Below are 20,735 nucleotides of genomic sequence, written 5' to 3'. Positions count from 1 at the left end.
GTTCCTTTGAAGGGCAAATGCTCCATTGAGCAGAGGAAGGATAAACCCCCAGACACTGGCTATGATAGAGACAACAGATCAGCCTCCCAGGATGATTTTCTCTCTTGCTAGCTCTACAGCACCAAACAGAAACTAGACACTCTGGGACAGGAGGACAAAAGAACCCTTCTCTTTTGTGGAAAAGGCTATTTTCACCCACTCATGGTTCCTGTAGTATCTTAACTACATGACTATTTGCTTACACTTACTGTACACAATCCCTTTTATTTAGTTTGTTAACAAAGAGTTAAAATTTAAAATACATTGATTTTCTGTATCTGGGGATTAGTGTCCTGAGAATAAGAAGGGCTCTAATCAAAGCTGCCTACTCCAGTTGGCCTCTGCCTGGCCAGCAGCTCCCTGCTACTGCTGCCTGCCCCCTGCAAACTGAGCCTTGGCAGCCTCTTCTTCTGGTGGGATCTGCTGCCACCCTCTGCCTGGAGGAGCCTGCAACCAGCTCCTGTGCTAAAGGTGACTTACTGTGGCTTTTGTAAGGGCTGCTTTTAACCTCAGCAGGAATCAGAAATTACTGATAGCTCAGTTTTCTTAGTAAGGGGATTTTTACTCTCATAATAGTTTTTATTATTTTTTTCTTTCCTGCAAGCATGAGTAATATGGAGGGAGGTCTTGGATGGAAAAAGAGATGAGGCTCTTTTTTGAAGGTGTGAGACCATAGTCTTCAATTTGACTTCAGTAGTTTCCCATTCTGGTAGTTTTAATCCACAGTTCTTGGTTCAAGAAGTCAGATCTGATTGTGAATGCTTCCACAGACAGTTTGGACAGCAGCAGTCTGAAGATAGAAAAATTCTTCTCAGCCATGCTGAAAGCAAAGTACAAAAGATATTTTAATCCTGGAAATTTATAGTTTAGTGGTATATACAGGACTAGGAAAAAATAGGGAGAAACTGATTTGTATTTACTTGTCAGAATGACGAAAACAAAGAAATACTTTTTCCCTTATATGAAAAAGAAAGTAGCACCTTTTTCTACAGGTTCACTACTCCGAAGTAACAGAGTCATTTTAGCTCCATCTCTTTTCAGATGGATGGATTAAAAGGCCAAAAACCCACTTGGGTAGCTCTGATAATACATCCGAAGACAACCTGAAAATGAAAGCTTGGGAATGCAAAGCTCCACCATAAAGCTTTGTAAAACAACAGGGAACACTTTTCTTCAGAAAAGGACAGTCAGAGCTTCAGAGTGGAGCTTGTGACACGCCTTTGAAGAAGGATGAGGACACACAGGGGTTTGTGTGTGGTGGTTTGGCCAGGAAGTTTGGGGTTTTTTCAGGAGGTTATGGTTTGACAAACCAATTAGGAAGAGATACGTCTCAGTGGACCTACAAGGTTAAATGTCTGAAGCTCTTAGAGAACATTTTTTTTTTTTTTCCTTCTAGCCTCAGAGGAAGTAAAAAGGCGGTCCCGTCTCTCACCTTGAGGGGGGAACCGGCCCCGGGCTTTCCACCAGAGGCCCGCCTGGCCCGGTGACTGCCCGGCCGGGGCAGGGGATGAGGATGTGCCCCTGGATCAGATTTTTAGCAGCTATAAAACGCCCTGCTGCTCGCCCCATGGTGTGGGGAGCTGGCCTAAAGCCTAGCCATGGCCCTGAGCCCTTTCCCCCGGCAGGGGAGCCTCTGATAGCAGCTCCGAGCTGATGAGACCGAGATGTGAGGCCGGAGGCGGCCATCGGCCCCCAGACCCCCCGGCCTGGGCTCTCTGCCCCGTCCCCAAAGCTTTTAAACATCCTAAAGGCTCTCACCCAGCAAAAATCACGGAACCATCTGCATCTTAACTCTTTCCTAACACAGATTAGGACTTTTAAAACGCTAATCCTCGTGTTGAGTAAAAAAGTAAACATAGAAAAGACACAGCATGAAATCATTAAACAGAAAGGGAAAAGACTAATTAGAGGAAGGGATTAAAGAAGTTGCCATTCCATTTTAAGCTAGGCTTCTTATTGAACCGTAAAAATAAACTCTATATGTAGATTATCCCTTTAAATCATGAGAAACATATGCATTTAGAGAGATGATTGTTTAAATTTGTGGATAGATCTGAGCAAAAGTGTTTGTGATGAAGTAAGTGATATTAATCCCATGAAATGCTTAAACAGAGATAGAGATAAAAAATCCTCTGCACCAGGAAAGAAGTGAGAAGATATCTCTGTTCCTTGAGATAAAGAATCCTTTTTTTTCTCTTTTCTTTTCTTCTTTTTGTATGTGTTAATAAATTAGTTTAACTTTAGGCTTGCTTTGCTTCTCCTAATGCTATCTCACAGAAGTAAAAGGAAAGTAAACACTCAAACCATTACACTAGATCTAGCAAACAAAAACAAGTAAATGTGAAACCACTACAGTGCTCTTGGTAGAACACAGAGTAGCAGTGTGATACAGTAGCCTGCAATAAAAAGCAATAAACAGGGGCCAACATGCTTGTCTTCTGACTAGAAAATGTCAATCATGGTATAAGGAACCTGCTCAAAGAGAATAGTTGATATTTTTAGCCACATCAGGACATGGAGGATCACTAACTCTGAAAAAAAAGAAGCCCACATCTGTAACAAGACCATCAATTTCCATCTCCTGCATGTATTTAATGCTAAATAATGATCTGACTGTGAGGACAACTCTTAGAAAAATTGCAGCAATGGCAATGTTGGTTGTTTTGGGTTTTTTTCATTCAGACTTAAATATAATGGCTGCAATTATAATATAAGACCACGGGTTTTTTCTGTAATGATTAATGAAGTCCCCCTTGATCATGTTATTGATCACTTAGTCGTGGTAAAATAAAAATTGTTCTGCACAAAAAGTTTTAAAAAGTTACAACCCAAATGAATCAATAAAATAGCAGCAGAGGTTTATGGAAGGTTATAGAGCAGGTTAACAGTCCAGATACAATGGAGTGGTGATTTGGAACAGCCAGCATGGATTTATCAAGGGTACATAAAGGTCTGACTAAGCTGATTGACTTCTATGAGGAAATGGCTGGTGATGTGGTGAAAGTGGTGCCAGAGAAGCGGGGCGGGAACTACCAGGAATGGAACATTTCAGTGTAACATCTAGACAGACAGTAGTCCTATCTCACTTGCCTCAAGAATAACTTATCTTTCAAGTACTATTACTCTCAGGAATCTGTCAGAATGCACAATCAAATAAGCTTGTTCCAGTTTCCTTGAACTACGGTCGTAAGTGATAAAGGGCTGCTCCAAAGTACACATAGCCCTAATATACTTTCCTATTTCACCCGCCTTTGCTGTTAATAGCAATAAATAAATTTCAACTGTCTTCTAAGCATGAGTGTATCCAAGGCACTGTGTTTTCTCTTCTTGCAAGTTCTTGGCTGGCTCTAGCAGATAGGAGGTTAACGGACTTTAGCCATAGACTATGAATATAAAACTTCATAACAAAATGCATTGGAAACGGGAATATTTGTAAAGTTGCAACACCATGTTTTTAAACAGCAGGAAGGTGTGAACCATTATAATCTAGACAATTTCAAGGAGGGGGGGGGGGGAAAGATACTTTATAAGAATGTACAAAACGAACACACTTGCCTGTCTTCTTTCTAATTAACTTTTGACCGCTGTGGATAAACATGGATTTTGGGACCTTAAACAGAGGGCAGAACTGGGAGGAGACAAGATTAAAACATTGGTTTGAGTTGGAAGTTAATGATTCTTCCACCATGTGCCAGCAGAGCTTTGCTTAAGAGGAGAATTCTCTGACTTTGGAGCATTTGTGTGGTAGTAAGAACTACCTGTTGTTGTGGATGTAGAACACAGGTAGGAACTTCTTCAGTATTCTTTCTGTTTGTCTTGACTTTAAAATGTTGTCATTAGTGTTTGTAGCTATCAAACATGACCTGTGTATTTTCCAGTTGCATTTGCTATAATTGGTAGCACCAATAACAGTCCTGGTGAAAGTGTAAAAGCTTAGGGATGACATCTTGCACTATGTGTGTGTGTCTCTGTCAGCATTGTATGTCCTGAGCAATGCAAACAGCATTGAGGTCTGCACAGCTCCACGATACTCATTTTTCATCTTGGGTGAACTTAAAAGGTCTTGCTATGATTGTATTTAAAAACCAGTGCGATATTCAGATTAGCAGCACTGCAGTTAGAGTAAATCATTACAGTTCCATAAATTACTGGAGGAAATGTGGCTCTTGATTTGTGATTTGCTCTTCTGCTGAGTGATGTCACAGTCCCTGAGAGAGCAACTGTGGTGACAATCAGCCCAAAGACTTAAGGATGTCTTTGCTGGATTCTTAAGAGTCCTCAAACATCACTGTATTTTTCTTTCATGAGACTCTACAAAGCCTGCAGCAAACTGTTGTCATCACCTTTGTCAACTTATTACCTGTTATTCACATGGAGATTTTTTAGTCAATGTTCTTATTCATTATAATTTACATATAATTAGGGAGTATAAAACAAAGCTGATTTTTTTTATATATATCCAATAAGAAATAGATCTACTGAACAGTACCAGAATTAGGTCATTACCCATATAATATCATGTGCCCTGAAGCACTGAAGAAATCCGTCCATTGCAAGGCTGGCTGCATTCACTCTGCAATTGAATTGCAAGTTGCTGTGTGATTTCCCATGATGTTGAGGAAGCTGTCAGCTCCCAGCAGCACAAATGATGCACACTGATTATTAGTTAAGAGCCTTGATTTTCCCCCACCCAAAGTGTTTCTCAGAAGAGATACTTTTACTGAGCATAAAATCAAGTAAATTTGTCAAATGTTCCAAAAAGTAAGCTGTGTTAAATTTCATCCATCTGTATCACTTAGAATTTTTTAGCGGATTTCTTTTTCTTATTTTTTTGGGAAGAAGTTTGAGGTTTTTTCCCCTAGGAAGAAAGATAGGTTAATTTTTGTTTAGGCTGATTGACTACTAAACAATACCAATATCTTACCTGCCTAATCTAGTCTTTCTGCAAATGCGACTTTCTCAGATCACAATTACAGAAGAGGGGTCTGTGCAGGCAAAGAATGGTAGTTTTAGAGGACTCGTACTAGTGAAAGGGCACATATGGTGCAGAAAGCTTCATAATTTTATTTTCATACTTCATTTTTTTAAACCAAACCTTTGATTTATTAAACGTGGGAAAAATGCTAATGAAAGAAATCTAAAATAACAATTTTATCAATACTTAAAATTATCAGGTTCAACAGCCATTATGTGTTGTCATCAATTGTGAATTGACCTTTTATCTTTTTTCCTAATGCTTTTGTGGCCTGGCATTTCTCCAACCCCCATCTCGTCCGTCTCCAGCTGATATCTGTCTAGGTCAGGGTCATATGAGGATGGGAGGAGATACTGCCAGCAGATTCTAAGTCATGTTGTACCTTTAAACTCTCAAAAAAAACAAACAAACAAAAAAAAAGGCCACTTCTCCAATCCTGTGACCTGCAATGATATGTTCCCCCAGCACATTATTGTAGTCATCAATGTATCATAATTACAAGGAGAAGTTTATATCTTCAGGTTACAAAAAGACAGGTGAATTTCAGAGGACCAGATGCTCAAAAGTATTTGTGCACTAACTTTTCCTGAGCACCAGAAATTTTATTTAATAACATTTTTTGTTCATAGCTGTGCAGTCCTGGAGAAATCCTTTCTCTACTTCTTGTTCCTGTCTGTCTGAGTAGCCAAGGGGAAGGAGAAGCTAATATTTTCTTGTCCTGATATGTGTGCTGACCCAGACTGACAGCATAGCCACAAAAGAGTTTGGGAAGTAGATATTAGCAGTGGGAAAGCAGATGGACCTTTTCCAGCATTAGAAAAGTTCATCCAACTTTTTTCAGCTGCATTCAAGCATATAAAACCTCTCTTTGTGTGATCTGTTCCCCTTCTCTCTCTTTTTCGCCCTTTTCTCAGATGAGGAGAGTACTGCGAAAGGTGAAACAAATCAGATCATGTGAGCTGTGATTTCTGAATTCTGACTTGAGGGCATTAATTTCAGTACTCTAATATAATATGCAATACTCCTATCTGCAGATCTGAAGATGGTTTGTTTCAAGTGACCCATTTTTTTCTGAGGGGTTCTTCTGTGGCTTCTGGATCGTCCTTGAGAAATCAGTTCTGATTGTAGTGGGATTTGCACAAACAGGCAAGTGTTTTCATTCTTTAAATAAACTTTGCAGATGGATATGTAAGACTTTCTTTACAGCTTTTCTCTGAAGTGTCCTTTTTAGTTATCCATCTCTCAGATACAGAGTTTTAAAAAGCTGAGGAAAAAAAAAGTATTGAACTATTCATTGCAATAAACCAAAACACAACTTGATAACAAAGCAAGGCTTTCAACACTAAAACATTATGATGTGTCAAAGGATGTGTCATTGTCTATGGCTACAGGAAGTTCCTGAGGGAACTGGAGCAGTTCTGCTGAACTGATTTGCAGATCATTTCAAGCATCTGAGCATATAGACAGCACTCTGCAAATAGAAAGAGATCAGGGATACTGTGCATATTATTGTAAGAAGAAAAAAAACCATGTAATATCCTTACAGGATGTCAGTTAGGTGAAATAATAAATTCTTTTGTCACTAAGAATTTTTTCCAACAAGCCAGTGTGAAGGAATAAATTGGATTGGCACAGTGTTGCTACAGATTTTACCAAACCAACGACTGAGTTCTAGGCCACATGGCCTGTAAATTTGGAGCTTCCTAGGACTCCCTGTTCTTCAGCACTACTGCTTTGTTGACCCTTGTAGTTTATTTTTGGGCAGAGACTTTGTCTCTTACTCCTCTGTCGAAATTGCCTTTTTAGCATTAAAAGACAGGACAAGGTAGAAAGGGGGGTGCTCATGTCTCTTTAAAAAAAACTGATGTCAAAACTAGATACTTCAGCATTTAAACCAATACACACTTTGAAACATGCAAGTCATTGAGCCAAATAGTTTTAAGTAGAAAGGTTGAGTTTCAACATCTTAGCATTTTCCTGTAATTAGTTTCACCAGATTCATCAGAGAGGTCCTTAGGCAATTCTATTTTGGCATATGTGCTTTTGTATTTATTCCTGTTTTCTCTTGAATTCAGATCACTCAGTAAAGAAATCAGTCATGACAGTGGAAACCAAACCCAGCAATGTCAATGACTCAAATCAGGAAGCAGAACCTGATCAGCTTTTAGATGATGAAGAAAACAAAAATCCACCAGTCAAAAAGACTTCCTCTTGCACTGGATTGAAGGTTTGGTGTCTTAGCAATATCCCCATGAATTACCATTGTTATCTGTCAAGAAATGTTGTTCAAGATATGACATGCCCAATTCTGTTGTTCCTGTTCCCCCCATCTTTTGTGGAACTGGATACACGCAGAGGTCCAGGGGCTAGTCAGATCTTACCTTTTCTCTAAAGAAAATAAAAATTCATGATCTACCAAATTTACTTACAAGTTACTTGTAGGTGGATCCCCTTCTTGGTCATTAGAGAGGCAGCAACTTCAAGTGGCAAACCTGAACCAGCCTCATTTAGGTGCCTTACAACACACTGGAGGTTGCTCTCACCACCAGTCTTGTAGGGTCAAAATAAGGTGAGGTCAACCAGATTTTATCAAATGTTTTGTGGTTGACCTGAGGATTGCAATTTAAAACCCAAATGACCCCAGCAATTTTTGTTTGTGTTTTCATGCTTATGAGCAGTTTGTGATTTCAGCCAAACACGCTGAGAGTACTGCTGGCATAAGGCACAAAGGGTGATTCTCAGAATTTTTGCTAGTCAAGTTCAGGAAATATAGAACATATCATGACAAACCCTACACTTGGGAAATTTTTCGCTCCATTCCCGACAAAAAGAGAATGTATATTTAAATGTATATTTAAATGTATATTTAAAAATATACAATTTTTAAAGCTCTTACTTCCCAGATTGGCTTCATTTCTTATGGTAGATAGTATTGCAATGTCCAAACCTATATTTACCTTGTTTATTTACCCAAGTTTCTGTTGTATTGGGACTCTTGCCCAGTGAGCAGTAAGTCTATTTGCTTTTTAAACTATGTGGAAATAGCTGGATAATATTTAAACAAACTTAAACATTTTACCAAATAAATCTTTCTTTGCAAAAGCCACAATGTGTGTTGGTGGAAACAACAGTCAAACTACTGAGAGTATCAGCCTTTCCTTGTGAGATATATGGTATACAGGCAAAATACATATTTCAAAATATAACATATGACACAGAGATGAACTCAATCAGTCACTACCACATTCTTCATGCTGATGTATCATAAAAACTTGCATAAAGCCTTTATTTTGATGCCACATTGATTGAAAGAATCAGTTATGAATTTGCTTAAAATACAATGTGACCCAAGCAAAAGGTAATTTGGGTTAAGACTAACTTTGCCACTCCAATTAGAGTAACAAATACATGTCATGACAGTGATTGTTCCACACAGTTTTAAATATATTTGATCCCTCTATGACCAGTTTTCCTGCCTCTCCCTCCCATTTCCTGTCTAAACCTTTCCCCAGGTATTTCTGGCTGCTCTGTCATTCAGCTACTTCAGCAAAGCCTTGTCTGGTACGATAATGAAAAGCTCCATCACTCAGATTGAGCGAAGGTTTGACCTGACATCATCTACTGCAGGTTTTGTCGACGGGAGCTTTGAGATAGGTAATGGATTTATTCCCTAACACGTAGAAAACTGCTCAGAGAAACATGAGACAGCATCTGGCACTAATTCTGGTTCATTTCCTTGCAGGCAACTTGCTGGTGATTGCATTTGTAAGCTATTTTGGAGCTAAGCTTCATAGGCCCAAAGTAATAGCTGTGGGATCCTTTATTATGGCTTTGGGAAGCTTTTTATCAGCAATGCCTCATTTCTTCATGGGATAGTAAGTACTAATCATGGTTAATTTGGGTAACCTAAAAATTGCATCGTGCTTTCTGGTTTTTAAATGAAACTTTTTGTATATATAGCCTTAGATTCCCAATGTCACTTCCAAGTGCCGTGAACCCCACGTGCCACATACATCACTACTGTGATGGTGAATGTTCATTAAAAAAATACAGCTCTTCTGAAGTGAAAGTTCAATTCCTGGAAAAAAATGAGAAAATCACAATGCTTTAGTTTCAGCTCAGGGTTGTTCAGAAAGGAGGCAAAGAATTAAATGATGCTAGAGCCTGCAGATGGATGAGTGCTGGTAGAATTCATAACCTTCCAAATGCGCATGCCTGGTTAAACTGATTTTCCATATCTCGTTAATTTTTATTCGCCTTCACCAGGCTCAGGGAATTGCTGCATTATGCCTATATGTGATAATGTTTCTGATTATAGCTTGGCCACAAGGATTCCAAATAGAGTAAGACGTATTTCTGTTGATTTCTTAAATATATTAGAATAATTTTAGGTGTACCACTGCAAAAAGAAAACTGAGGAATGCTTTCTTTCATGTTAGTGGATCTTTCACTAGAACCCAACTTTTCAGCAGTTTTTCACTCTTTAAGACAGACCATGTATCATACTTGTCTATACTGGGCAACTCATGAACCTGAGCCTGAAGATTTGTAGGGGAACTGCTCTGCATTGTGTCTCCTGATGACTGCTCTTTATTTCAACCTGAAAAATAAGCCTGCCTGGTCTAACAGAGCCTGGGCATTTCCTTTAAGCAGAATGTATGCTTTGCCATGTTCTGCTAAAGCTTTGCCCCTCCATAGCACTCATTTCTGGGGAAGGGATCAGGTTAAAGCAGCTGTACAGATGAAACACATATCAAAGATGGAAAGGAGAGCTTTGCTCAAACTCAAGATATTCTTCTTTTTCCTCCTTGACTGTGGGGTCAACACAGGGAGCTCACTTGGACCTAACCCTAAATTTAGACACCAAAAATTCAATCCTATCTCAAATACTTTCACAACCCCTTTTGAATTTTCTGGCTTGAAACATTATGCCTTCCAGACAGAGAATTCTAAGTTTTATTTGTTCTTAATTTTGGTATTTTGGTTTTCTAAAATGTTCTTAAATAATCTTATTTGCTCCTTCAGTAGCCCTTCGAATTGGTATTTAATCAAAGATACCTTTCTCTTTAGGGAAACAGCAGCCAAGTGGTTCCAGCCCTACCACACTTGTGTTTCCCTGATGAGCACTTCTTCTAAACCTTCTGTTGTGTGTTTGCAGCTATAAGTATGAGACAGCATCACAAAGAGCTGCTTCAGCCAATTTAAATTCCAGCATAAATCCCTGTTCCCTACATCAACATGTGAATGGCACTGTCCTGGAAGTCTCACAATCAGGTATGGAACTGTAAATGAAACTACAAATACGGGTGTTTGTTTTATCCTTGGTTACAAGGATTCAGTTACCCAGGGCCCGGAGTTGGGGAGTAGAAGAACTAGTGTGACAGGACATGAAACTGCATAGAGTTTAACAGAAAATAGATAGATATTCCTATTATCCTCCTTACAATATGGAATACTGCTGTTTTATGTGTTGCTTGTGTGGGACACAGGTAGAGAATGAGCCAAGCTCTGCACCAGAAGCCATCTCAAACTTCTCACATTAAAGATTCATGATATATGCCAGGTAATATATTTATGAAGGTATCAGTAAGTTATTTTTTTTAATGATTATTTTTTCTGATGGGCGATAGTTACCTGTGCTTTTAGAAATCAAATGCAATGGAGGTGGAAGAATGTGCTATTAAAAGATCATGAAAAGTAATAAGAGGGTCGACAGCCTTTCGTTTATCTTCTATAAGGAAGTGTTCTTAATACCTTGATTTCTAATCTATTATCATTACATGTGCTACATTTGCTGTGATTTTTCCCCATTTCCCATTCAAATATTTTGTTATAAAGGTGTAAACTCTCATCCACAGGCTGTGAGAAGGAGCCATCATCATATATGTGGATATATATCTTACTGGGAAACTTATTACGTGGGATTGGTGAGACACCAATAACACCACTGGGCATTGCTTATCTTGATGATTTTTCTAAAGAAGAGAATGTTCCTGTGTATGTAGGTAATCTCAACATGAAGTAAAGAGGGAGATTTGTAGTATAAGAGGTCGATCTGATGCCTTGGGAAGGCTGACCTGGAACAGAGACTGGACAGAGCTAGAGAATAAAGTAGGTATTTATAGAAAGGCCTCCAGGATACACCTTGGGCAGGACAGGGCCTGACCAGGGCTATACCCAAGGTGGACCCAAAATGGTCTTAAAATGGCTGACCGGTCACGAGGTCTCACACTTTTATAAGTTTTGGTCCATTTGCATATTGGGGTTTAATTGTCCAATTGCAGCTTCAGGCTGTGAGGTCCCATCCTTGTTCCTCCCTCCAGCCCACCATTGTTTGTGCTTTTGGGCCTGAAAGTTCTCCTTGGTCTCCAGCAGGAAAATGATTTATTTTGTCTCCCTACTCTGTGAAGAGAGCTTAATGTCACTTAATATAGGGCTCAGAACTACACTCCATGGCAGCCCAGAATCTGAAAAACATGAAAGCTAAAACTTAAGGCATCAGATCACCCTCTGAAGAAGACAACATTCAGCCATTAGAGGGTACTAGCATCTGCTTCATTGTATTTTCAGCCTGTTTGCACACAATAGCCATGCTGGGCCCAATGTTTGGTTTCCTCTTGGGATCTCTATGCGCAAGACTGTATGTGGATATTGGATTTGTGGATCCAGGTAAGCAAAACAGAGGAAAAGTGAAAGTGAGCTAATACTTGTTCATAAGAATTTCCTACAAATGGTTGCATATGTTTTCATTATATTAATTATAGTAATATAGTTTATACTTGATTTATATTTATTTAATTATTTTTATTGAATAACTTATTACAATTTTTACAAAATTACTAAAAGCTTTTAGAGTAAAGGCAGAATCAGACTGGGAGCATATTTTAGAGCTGTGCTTTAAGATTAAAGGATCATAATACACACTTAACCCTAAGAATTAGTACCAAGAACTCTCACAGAACCAAGACTTTTTTCTAAACTGGAATTTTAACAAAAATACTCTGCTAGTACAGCAGCTTTACAGTTTGGGGGAATTACCCACCCTTTTCACTGAGTATTTTACATTATTTACATTTCACATGGTTTTTGCAGTACAATATACACTTTTTTTCTCAGCCCTTGCTTACTCAGGTGAAGTGAAAACATGTGTATGTATTCAAATCTGCACAATGCCAGAGGGGACACAGCAATTCCTGTAAGTGATGGTTGTGGTCCTTCATCCTGTTCTTTTTCAGTTGTCTTGTTTTTCTTGCAGGACAGAGAAGTTTTCAGATCTTCAGAATCCTGTAGTTAGATAGGTGAACTATTTTGTCTTTGCCCTTTGTTAAGCCAGTGTTTGATTTTATTTAAGAGTAAGGACAGTGAGCCGATCCCAGTCATGCAGTGAAAAGTCTTATAATTTTAGTCCCCTACCAAACATGCCACAATTAAAAATCATAAAAATACAACCAGCTACTCTCATCTTCCTTGCAATACATTTGAAGCCATGAGTAATTTCACTGACACTACAGAGAATGTCCAATTGCTTAATAGCAACCTACACACTTCAGGAAAGCAGACGATGGTCTCAGGAGCCAAAAAGAGCACCATGCTTGAGGCCTGTCTGCCACTTTTGGTTTCCCATATGTTGGGTAAGGACCTTGGTGTTGCTATGTCTTCCACAAAACATCAATCAGTGAAAGATGTAGAATGGCAGATAAAATAATGCTGGACAAACAGGAATAGCTTCAAACCAAAAGAGAGTAAGTTTAGATGTCAGGAAGACATTTTTCCCTGTAAGGATGGTAGGGCACAGGAACCAATTGTCCAGAGAAGCTGTGGATGCCCCATCCCTGGAAGTGTTCAGAGCCAGGTTGGATGGGTTTCAGACCATCCTGGTAAACTGGAAGGCATCCCTGCCCATGGGGACATCTTCCAATCCAAACCAAACTGTGGTTCTATAACACTGTTCAGGGTATGATTCCTGATGCCTTCACTGCATGAATGGTGCCTCATTAGATGTTTATTGTTGGAAGTCAGACACTATAAAATGTAGCTGTCATAGCCAAAAAAGATTGGGAAGGTTCAGCTTCTTCACCAGGGTAACTTGTGCCTGTTTCCCTCACTTCTAGGAAGCATCACTATCACCCCACAGGATTCCCGCTGGGTGGGTGCATGGTGGCTTGGCTTTGTAATAGCTGGAGCAACCAGTTTCCTATCTGCTATTCCATTTTGCTTCCTGCCAAAGAGTCTGAAAAAGCCAGAGGAAGCCAATAAGGACAAAACTTCACATGTTCTCTTGGAAAACACTGATGCAGTGAAGAATAAACTTTCTCCTGATAAAACTAAGTCAAGAAAGTGGTCAGTAATGCTGAAAGGCAAGTGTTTCTCAAGTTGTATAAATGTGAAAAGCAATAGGCACAACACACATAGGAAATGTAACAGCTCTGCAAAATATTTTGCCTCCCCTGCACTTCCATCTAAACCAGGCAGCTATCCCCAGGAAGGGAAAGGTCCACCAAAAAGTATTACAAGTCAAAAAGCTTGTTCAGGGCTCTGAGGTTCTGCATGCATCACCTGAAATAAATCATTGCCTGAGTGGCACCTACCTCTAAAATTTTGTGCAAGAAGAAATTTGAAGAGTGGAAAAGTGTTCCTGTATCTGAATGTAAAGAAAATATTCAAAGGCTCCTTTTGCAATATGGAAAGACAAATTATTCATTTGAGAGAGTTCATGGAGACTCTGAAATACATTGGTGCCTGATGAAAATATATCAGGTTTGAATATATCTGGTTGTGCAGTCATTGGGAAAAAAAATGTGGTGGAAAAGTGATGGAAAGAAGTGGCTTTGCTTCATTTGTCAATTTTTTTGTTTAGATCCCAGTGAAAGACACTGGACATCTCAATCTCTCACTTAGCCTTGAGTCATGAATATTATTGTGATAATATTTATGCAAGCTGAACAAAGTCTGTGCTGTGTGGAGCCCCTTAGTCTTTATGTGCATATCTCAATAGAGCAGCCAGGCCTTAACCCATACATCTGTCTTCTTTTAGGATTCTCTTCCTGTATCTCAGCCTCTGGTGTTTTTCAAGAACCTGATTTTGCTTTCAGATAGCCTCATGCAAAAGGAGATCAGTACAACTTGCACTTGGACAGCTGAGAGCAGGACCTTGCCCTAAGTTTTGCAGTAATTATGCCATGCATCTTTCAATACCAACTCATATGTCCCTTTCTTTCAGATTTCTATATCTCCCTGAAAAAAGTATTGGGTAATCGAATGTACTTTACATTTTTGTGTTGCTCACTGTTACAGTTCAGTGCTTTTATTGGTTTCGTGACTTACAAACCAAAGTACATGGAACAGCAGTATGGACAATCTACATCCAAATCCAACTTTCTGATAGGTGAGTTCCACCATGCAAGGACTGCTTGTGCTGGAAGCAGTGCATGGGGATAAGTTGTGGTGTGCTTTATCTGGGGCTGAATTCCATGCAGAACAGGTTGAGGTAAATGGTGGTCTGACCTGAACCTGAATTATAAAAAATACAGGGTTTGTGCCTGTGGGGCCATAAGATATTTTTAAGTTATATTACATCGCGTTGCATTTACATTATATTTATATATATTTATATTTATATATTGGGAACCCCAAATATGCAATGAGTGTGGTGGGGAAGTTTTAGTTGCTGAAGCATCTGGCAAGATCCTTGCAATGGAAGTGGGTTTGGAGGGTTAGGCACTTCACAAACAGCATGTGTAACCCAGGGGCTGGACTGAACACAAATCTTCTAATAGACCATAAAGCTGCCAGGAACAAAAAAGTAAGGACAGACTTTGGCTCTTAAGATTATAATGATTCTTTAATTCTAACATTTGCCCTCTATAATCTCTTTCAGGAGTGACAAGTTTACCTCCTGTAGGTCTTGGAATTTTCATAGGAGGGCTTATAATGAAAAAGTATAAAATGAGCTTCATTGGAGCGACAAAGTTTTCATTTATCATGTCATTTTTGTCCTATGTCGTTGGTTTGTTACACCTTTTTGTTGGCTGTGATAACCATATGGTGGCAGGAATTACAGTGTCCTATGAAGGGTGAGTATTAAACAGAAAAGATTGTGGTTTTCTTCACACTCCTCAAAAAATATACTGTAACATCAAGGCTAAAAAAACCCCATGCTTTTGCAATGCTGGAGAGAAAGTGAACACTACCACATGTCATTGGGGTAGTTTTTGTTGGTCAGCAGAGTGTCAGCCTGACAAAGCCCAACACTGGTTAAAGATTAATTAGGAATTGCATCATTAGCAATGTAGGTTGTTTTGCTGGGGAAGGGTGGGAGTATTGCTGTGCAATGTTTCCACTAGGAATAAATAGTGGACATGGGAATATGCTTAAGAAGCACTGGGATGGAAAAATGGCAAGCACATAAATTTAATTTACCTAGAAGATGAGGGAAGACATATCTTTTTGCTCAATACACAAAAGATGTCTGAAAGCAAAAGATAATACTGCATCCTTCATATCCTTGTTGAAAAGTTAGGCTAGGCTTTAAGAGAGTATTTTTTAACTACAGAGACTTGAAGATCTCTTTTCTCTCACTGGTGCGTTTTTACCAATCAATAAAGATATATTTGATAAGACTGAGATAACTCTTGCTAGCTCTAAATTCAGTTAAGGGGGGAATCCAAATGACCTCTCTGTCCTTTCTCTTTTCTGTCTGCACCTGTAAGATCAGGATCAATGTTTTAATTTGTTTTAAAATTCTCTATAATCTTATAATCACTTTAATATCAGTGCAAGTAGGATGGAATCTCAAACAGACCGATAGAAATGTAGAAACTCAGCTGTGAAAACATATCCTGGGCATATGGGGTGGGTTTCAGAACAGCAACACTGTCACAGAGAAGGGACTTCACTGAATTCAGCACTGAATTAAAAATTTCTTACACTTGTCTGAACTTAACTTCCAAGCAACCTCGTTCCATACCACAACAATTCCTTATTTTCGGAATGCAACTCTCACTGCAAATGTGCCTCCAATGTGTGGGATCCTGTGTGTGGAGCCAATGGGATCACCTATGTCTCGGCGTGTCTGGCTGGGTGTGAGACTTCCGTGGGACATGGAAGGAACAGAGTAAGACCCTGCTCTGCTGTCCGAGGTTTCCTACCACCTTATTTTCCATGTAACATGGAAAATTTACCGGGATAATGCATTTCAGGAAAACCAAAGTTACTGGGGACTAGTCAGTAAGGTATTTTTGATTTATGGCTACAAACAGCACAGAAAAGAGATTTCTCTGAGTTATTGCACATTAAGCAAAAAGCCCTAGCTTCTTGTTCTAGATATTAATTTCCAACTTCTGTAGGTTGAGCATAAGAGGTTGAGCATAAACATGTAGATCAAACTGGTCTCATGTTGCCTGAAGGTTGTCCATAGGCTTTGCCTTTCATAAATGTAATTTTGGCTGCCCTGAAGTCTTATGTAATAGTTGAAGTACACCGAGATAGCGTAGTCTCTTCCCTGCTACTGATCATTAATGTTTAAGTGTGAAAAATGGGTTAAGGAAAGGCAGCTTGTTTCCTCCATGTGAGACTTTGGGATGTCAGGAAACTGGTTGTTTTTCTGGGTGACTGATTTTTGCTTGGCATAGAGTGCTGGAGATAATTCCCAGAGTCCCAGAGACAAAGCTCCAGTCCATGGATGTAAACTTTTATTGGGCTGTGCCATTTGCATTTGGTTTCCTGATGCCAGGTGATCACTCCGGAATATAAATGGTCTGGAGCCATCTCTTTATTCTGTTTTCTCTCCAACAGAATCCCCATTTCATGAGCAGTGTCCTACCAAACCTGTTTTGTGTCTTCCAGGTCTTCCATAACTGCAGTTGTCTTGAAAGCAAAAGTTCATGGACAGGAAACAGTTCTGCCACCTTGGGGCAATGTCCAAAAAGTGATGCTTGTTCAATGAATTTCATTTATTACATAGTAATACAGGTCATAGGTGGCTTTTGCTATGCCCTGGGAGCCACTCCTTCATACATGATTATGTTTAGGTGAGTACAGCTGGCTGTTTACCAAGGGCTTTCTAGTGAGGCTTTCAGAGTCATGTTTGTTTCTCTATCTTAGGAAAAAAAGGACTTTCCTGCTCATCAGGAGCTGTAGTGGTAGGACAAAGAGTAATGGGTTCAAACTGAGAGAGGGGAAGCTTAGTTTAGAAGAAATTCCTCCCTGTGAGGGTGGTGAGGCCCTGGCACAGGCTGCCCAGAGAAGCTGTGGCTGCCCCTGGATCCCTGGAAGTGTTCAAGGCCGGGTTGGATGGGGCTCTGAGTAACCTGGGAGAGTGGAAGGTGTCCCTGCTCATGGTATGGTTTTGGAACAAGATAATACTTAACGTCCCTTCCAAACCAAATATTTTGTCATTCTATGGTTCTGCAATCAGGTTTTCCAGAACATGTCCTTTTTTTCTTCTTGGATATTGAAAGTTCCCTGCACTTGCCAGGATTTCTGGATGTGCAAGGAGATGGCACAGGCTGGAGATATAATGAATTCAAGATCAGTGCCCATTTCTGATGCCTGGAGTGCAGTTCCCCACTAAACAAATAAGCATATTACTAGGAGGCTTTGTGCTGTCCTAGATGTATCCTTGTACAGAGGAATTCTTTTCAAGCACAGAAAGATGCTGCACTAACTGTGCTACCTGCAACTCTTTTGTCTTAGGGCAATAGGATATTTCCCATTCAATATTCCACCAAGGGAGGGAAATATATGCCCAAGAGTGAAGGCAGTTGGAGAGCCCACTTCCCTAAGGTGGAGAGAGACTCTGAGTATGACTTTAAAACTTCAATTCCTTAATTTATGCATGGGGAATGGACTTGCCAGGAGCTATTTGATGGAAGTCAGTAGATTAATTCACCTTTCTCATACCACTTAACACACTTCATGAAGGAAGCACTCTCCTTCAACATTTTGGCTTTCCAAGAGTAATAAATCCAAGTTATTTAATAGCAGTTTAATAGACATGTTTAAGCACTAAGTAGGCCAACTCTTCTTACTTATCCTTTTTTTTTTTTTTTCAGATGTGTTCAGCCAGAGCTCAAAGCTCTCGCAGTTGGTCTATTCACACTCACTATGAGGATGCTGGGTAAGAGAAATCACTGCTGAGTCCAATCCACCCAGTGTAATCACCCCTAAGGAAATATAAAGTTGATTTCCAAGAGGATGTCCTTTCTCTGTGAAATCTTGTCCCATGTTTTGCTTGTCTCCTTGCAGCTGGGGTGCCAGCACCAGTTTATTTCGGTGCAGCCATCGACAAGACGTGCTTGAAATGGGGGAGCACCGGCTGTGGGAAGCGAGGGGCTTGCAGGCTCTATGACTCCAATGCAATCAGGTAGAGAAAATTAGGGCACAAAAACCCTCTCTGTGGAAAGACATGCTTGGTTCTCTGACACTGTAGTGTGTGATCCAAAATCACATTCCGATACTAACTCTGGGCTCAGCTTTAAGCCGATCCGGAACTCCTGAAATTGAAAAATCTCAAGATGAAATGCTAAGCTCTCAATTTTTAGTCAGTTTTTATGTTGTACAAAAGAGATTTAATATCTGTGACAGAGATTTCTGGCATTAGTTGTGTATTTTTACTATACTTAGAGCAAATTAAAAATGCCTCAGACTTTAGGACTTACCATAAAGAGGAAAATTACCCAAATTTACCTTATTTGCAGGTAGTTTTTTCACACTGGCAAGAATGTTACCTCTGTGCATTGGCCACTTTCGAGAGAAAAGTATGAAAGAATATTGTACTGAGTAGCTGTAGGTGTTGGTGAAACCCAAACACCATCAGTCTCCTGGGAGAGCGCTCCATAGATTTTTCTCAGTTTCACTCAAGCCTTGGCCACTTCTGATGTGCTTTTTATTTTTACATACAATAAAGCACTCTGGTAACTTCCATATATTTCTAGCCCTAAAGAATCTAAAGCTTTAAAGTGATCCAAATAGCTTTAAAAAATAATAAATTAAAATTTAAAAAAAGAAGAAGAAGATGATGGAAGTTTGAATTTGCAATTATCTTAATAAGCACAAAGAATATTATCAGTTCTTTAGGAGAAGTTTCTGCAAGTAAAAATGTCCGGTTTTGGTATCATTCACAAACAATTAGTTTTAATGTCTTCCCCTAAGCTTCTTTTTGTATATACAAGAGCTTTAAAAGCCATTAAAGTGATTTTCTTCAGTGTTTTTTGTAAAATTCAATGCCTGGACCAATCTTCTATGCTCTGTCCCACAGGTATGTCTTCCTGGGTTTAGGAGCAATTTTAAGAGGTCCTTCCTTCTTGGTTGCAATAATTTTTTATATATTGATAAAGAAACACTTTAAAAATAAGAACTCCAGGCCAGTAGAGAATGGACAAGAAGATGCTGCTGTGAATAAAGAAGACAACTGCAAGATCAAAGAATGTTTGCCAGGTTCTTCTGATGCAGAGAATGAATCATCTATTTAGAAAGCAATTTAGACCAGTGGCATGTGAATCAGGTCAGCTTCTTTTAGAAACACCATTTAAAATGCTGTGAGTAATTAAATAATAAATAATAACCCTGTACAGAGAGCACAACTAATAGCAAAACAGCAAACAACAATAAACACTAATAAACAAGTATTGAATGTGCCTTATGTGTACCTGATTAAAAGTACAACAGAACGCGTTACAAAAATGGAACCAAATTCTCAAGAGACAAAGAAAAACTTCCTTGGTGGTTCTGACAGAGCCAGTCTGATTTTTTTTAAGTGGGATCAAAGATGCTGCCAGGACATCCACATGCCAAAGGCCCACAAAAAGTGCATACAGTGATCCCATATGCAGATCCGTGCAGGGGACTGACACAGGAGAGACAAACACAAGGCTAGGACGAGCTTTCTGATTCCATCAAATTCAATCAAAATTCACAGTAACCCAAAGCATTTAAGCCAAACACCTCACCGAAATGCATCACATCATTGCACCTGGTTTTCATCTCAAAAACTGGCAAAAGCAGTATTTTTCCAGGAAGCATTTTGTCTTATCTCAGCTGAAAAAGTTATGCCTGCTTAAAGCTACACACATTTTCATAAAGACAATGGGTTTGTTTTGGTGGTGGGGTATTTTGGGATTTTTTTGTTTGTTTGTTTTTTTGGTTTTGGTTTTGTTGGTGGTTTTTTTTTTGTTTTTTTTTTTTTTGTGGGTTTTTTTTTTTTTTTTGGTGGGGTTTTTGTTTTTGGGGGATTTTGTTTATTTGTTTTGGGGGGTTGTTTTGTTTGTTTGTTGTTGGGTTTTTTGTGGTTTTTTTAATTCTTTGAGTCGTAGAATTTTATTCAAAAATACTTTTTTTTTTTTTTAATTATTATTATTTAAGAGATTCTGAAACACCAGAAATACTCGTGGCTGTGTTGAGACGCCACGCAGAGTCCAGCAGAGGGCACTCAAACGACAGCGTTACTCCCAATGACTGTCGCACTTTTCGATGTATTTTTCACTCTCAGTTTTGGTCATTCCGGAGAAAACTATTGTCAGGCAGGAAAAATACCCATCCGTGTTTTCACACACCTTAAATTTCCCTCAGTACACTTTAGCTCATATCCTCAAAGCTGCCTTTGTCAATTTGTTGGTTTGCTCTCGCTGCACTTGCCTCGCTTGGAGCTTGACAACTTGTTATTACTTTAAATAAAAAGATGAGCACTTGAGTACCATTTCACAACAGGAGGGTTGATACTTTA

General features: G+C 39.2%; 1 protein-coding gene across 2 annotated transcripts; it reads left to right on the top strand.

The window, feature by feature from the left end:
• Window positions 1–384: 384 nt before the first annotated feature.
• LOC310908223 (solute carrier organic anion transporter family member 1C1-like) lies at window positions 385–19,630 on the top strand. 2 transcript variants are annotated; one of them, XM_083859041.1, is made up of 16 exons: window positions 385–510; window positions 6,049–6,160; window positions 7,090–7,241; window positions 8,527–8,668; window positions 8,757–8,889; window positions 10,173–10,288; window positions 10,873–11,019; window positions 11,585–11,683; window positions 13,126–13,371; window positions 14,235–14,399; window positions 14,892–15,087; window positions 15,965–16,127; window positions 16,859–17,043; window positions 18,067–18,131; window positions 18,260–18,377; window positions 19,272–19,630. In XM_083859041.1, exons 3-16 carry the CDS (start codon window positions 7,113–7,115, stop codon window positions 19,483–19,485), a joined length of 2,118 nt encoding a protein of 705 aa, XP_083715167.1. In that variant the 5' UTR covers window positions 385–510; window positions 6,049–6,160; window positions 7,090–7,112; the 3' UTR covers window positions 19,486–19,630. The 2 variants fall into 2 exon arrangements, with proteins under 2 accessions (XP_083715167.1, XP_083715166.1); XM_083859040.1 differs by lacking the exon at window positions 385–510 and adding an exon at window positions 3,714–3,822.
• The last annotated feature ends 1,105 nt before the right edge of the window (window positions 19,631–20,735 follow it).

Source organism: Zosterops lateralis, assembly GCF_965231275.1.
Source record: "Zosterops lateralis genome assembly, chromosome: 4".
Classification (NCBI taxonomy): domain Eukaryota; kingdom Metazoa; phylum Chordata; class Aves; order Passeriformes; family Zosteropidae; genus Zosterops; species Zosterops lateralis.
The sequence above is the reverse complement of the archived record's forward strand: the minus strand, read 5'-3'. Positions and strand labels throughout refer to the sequence as shown.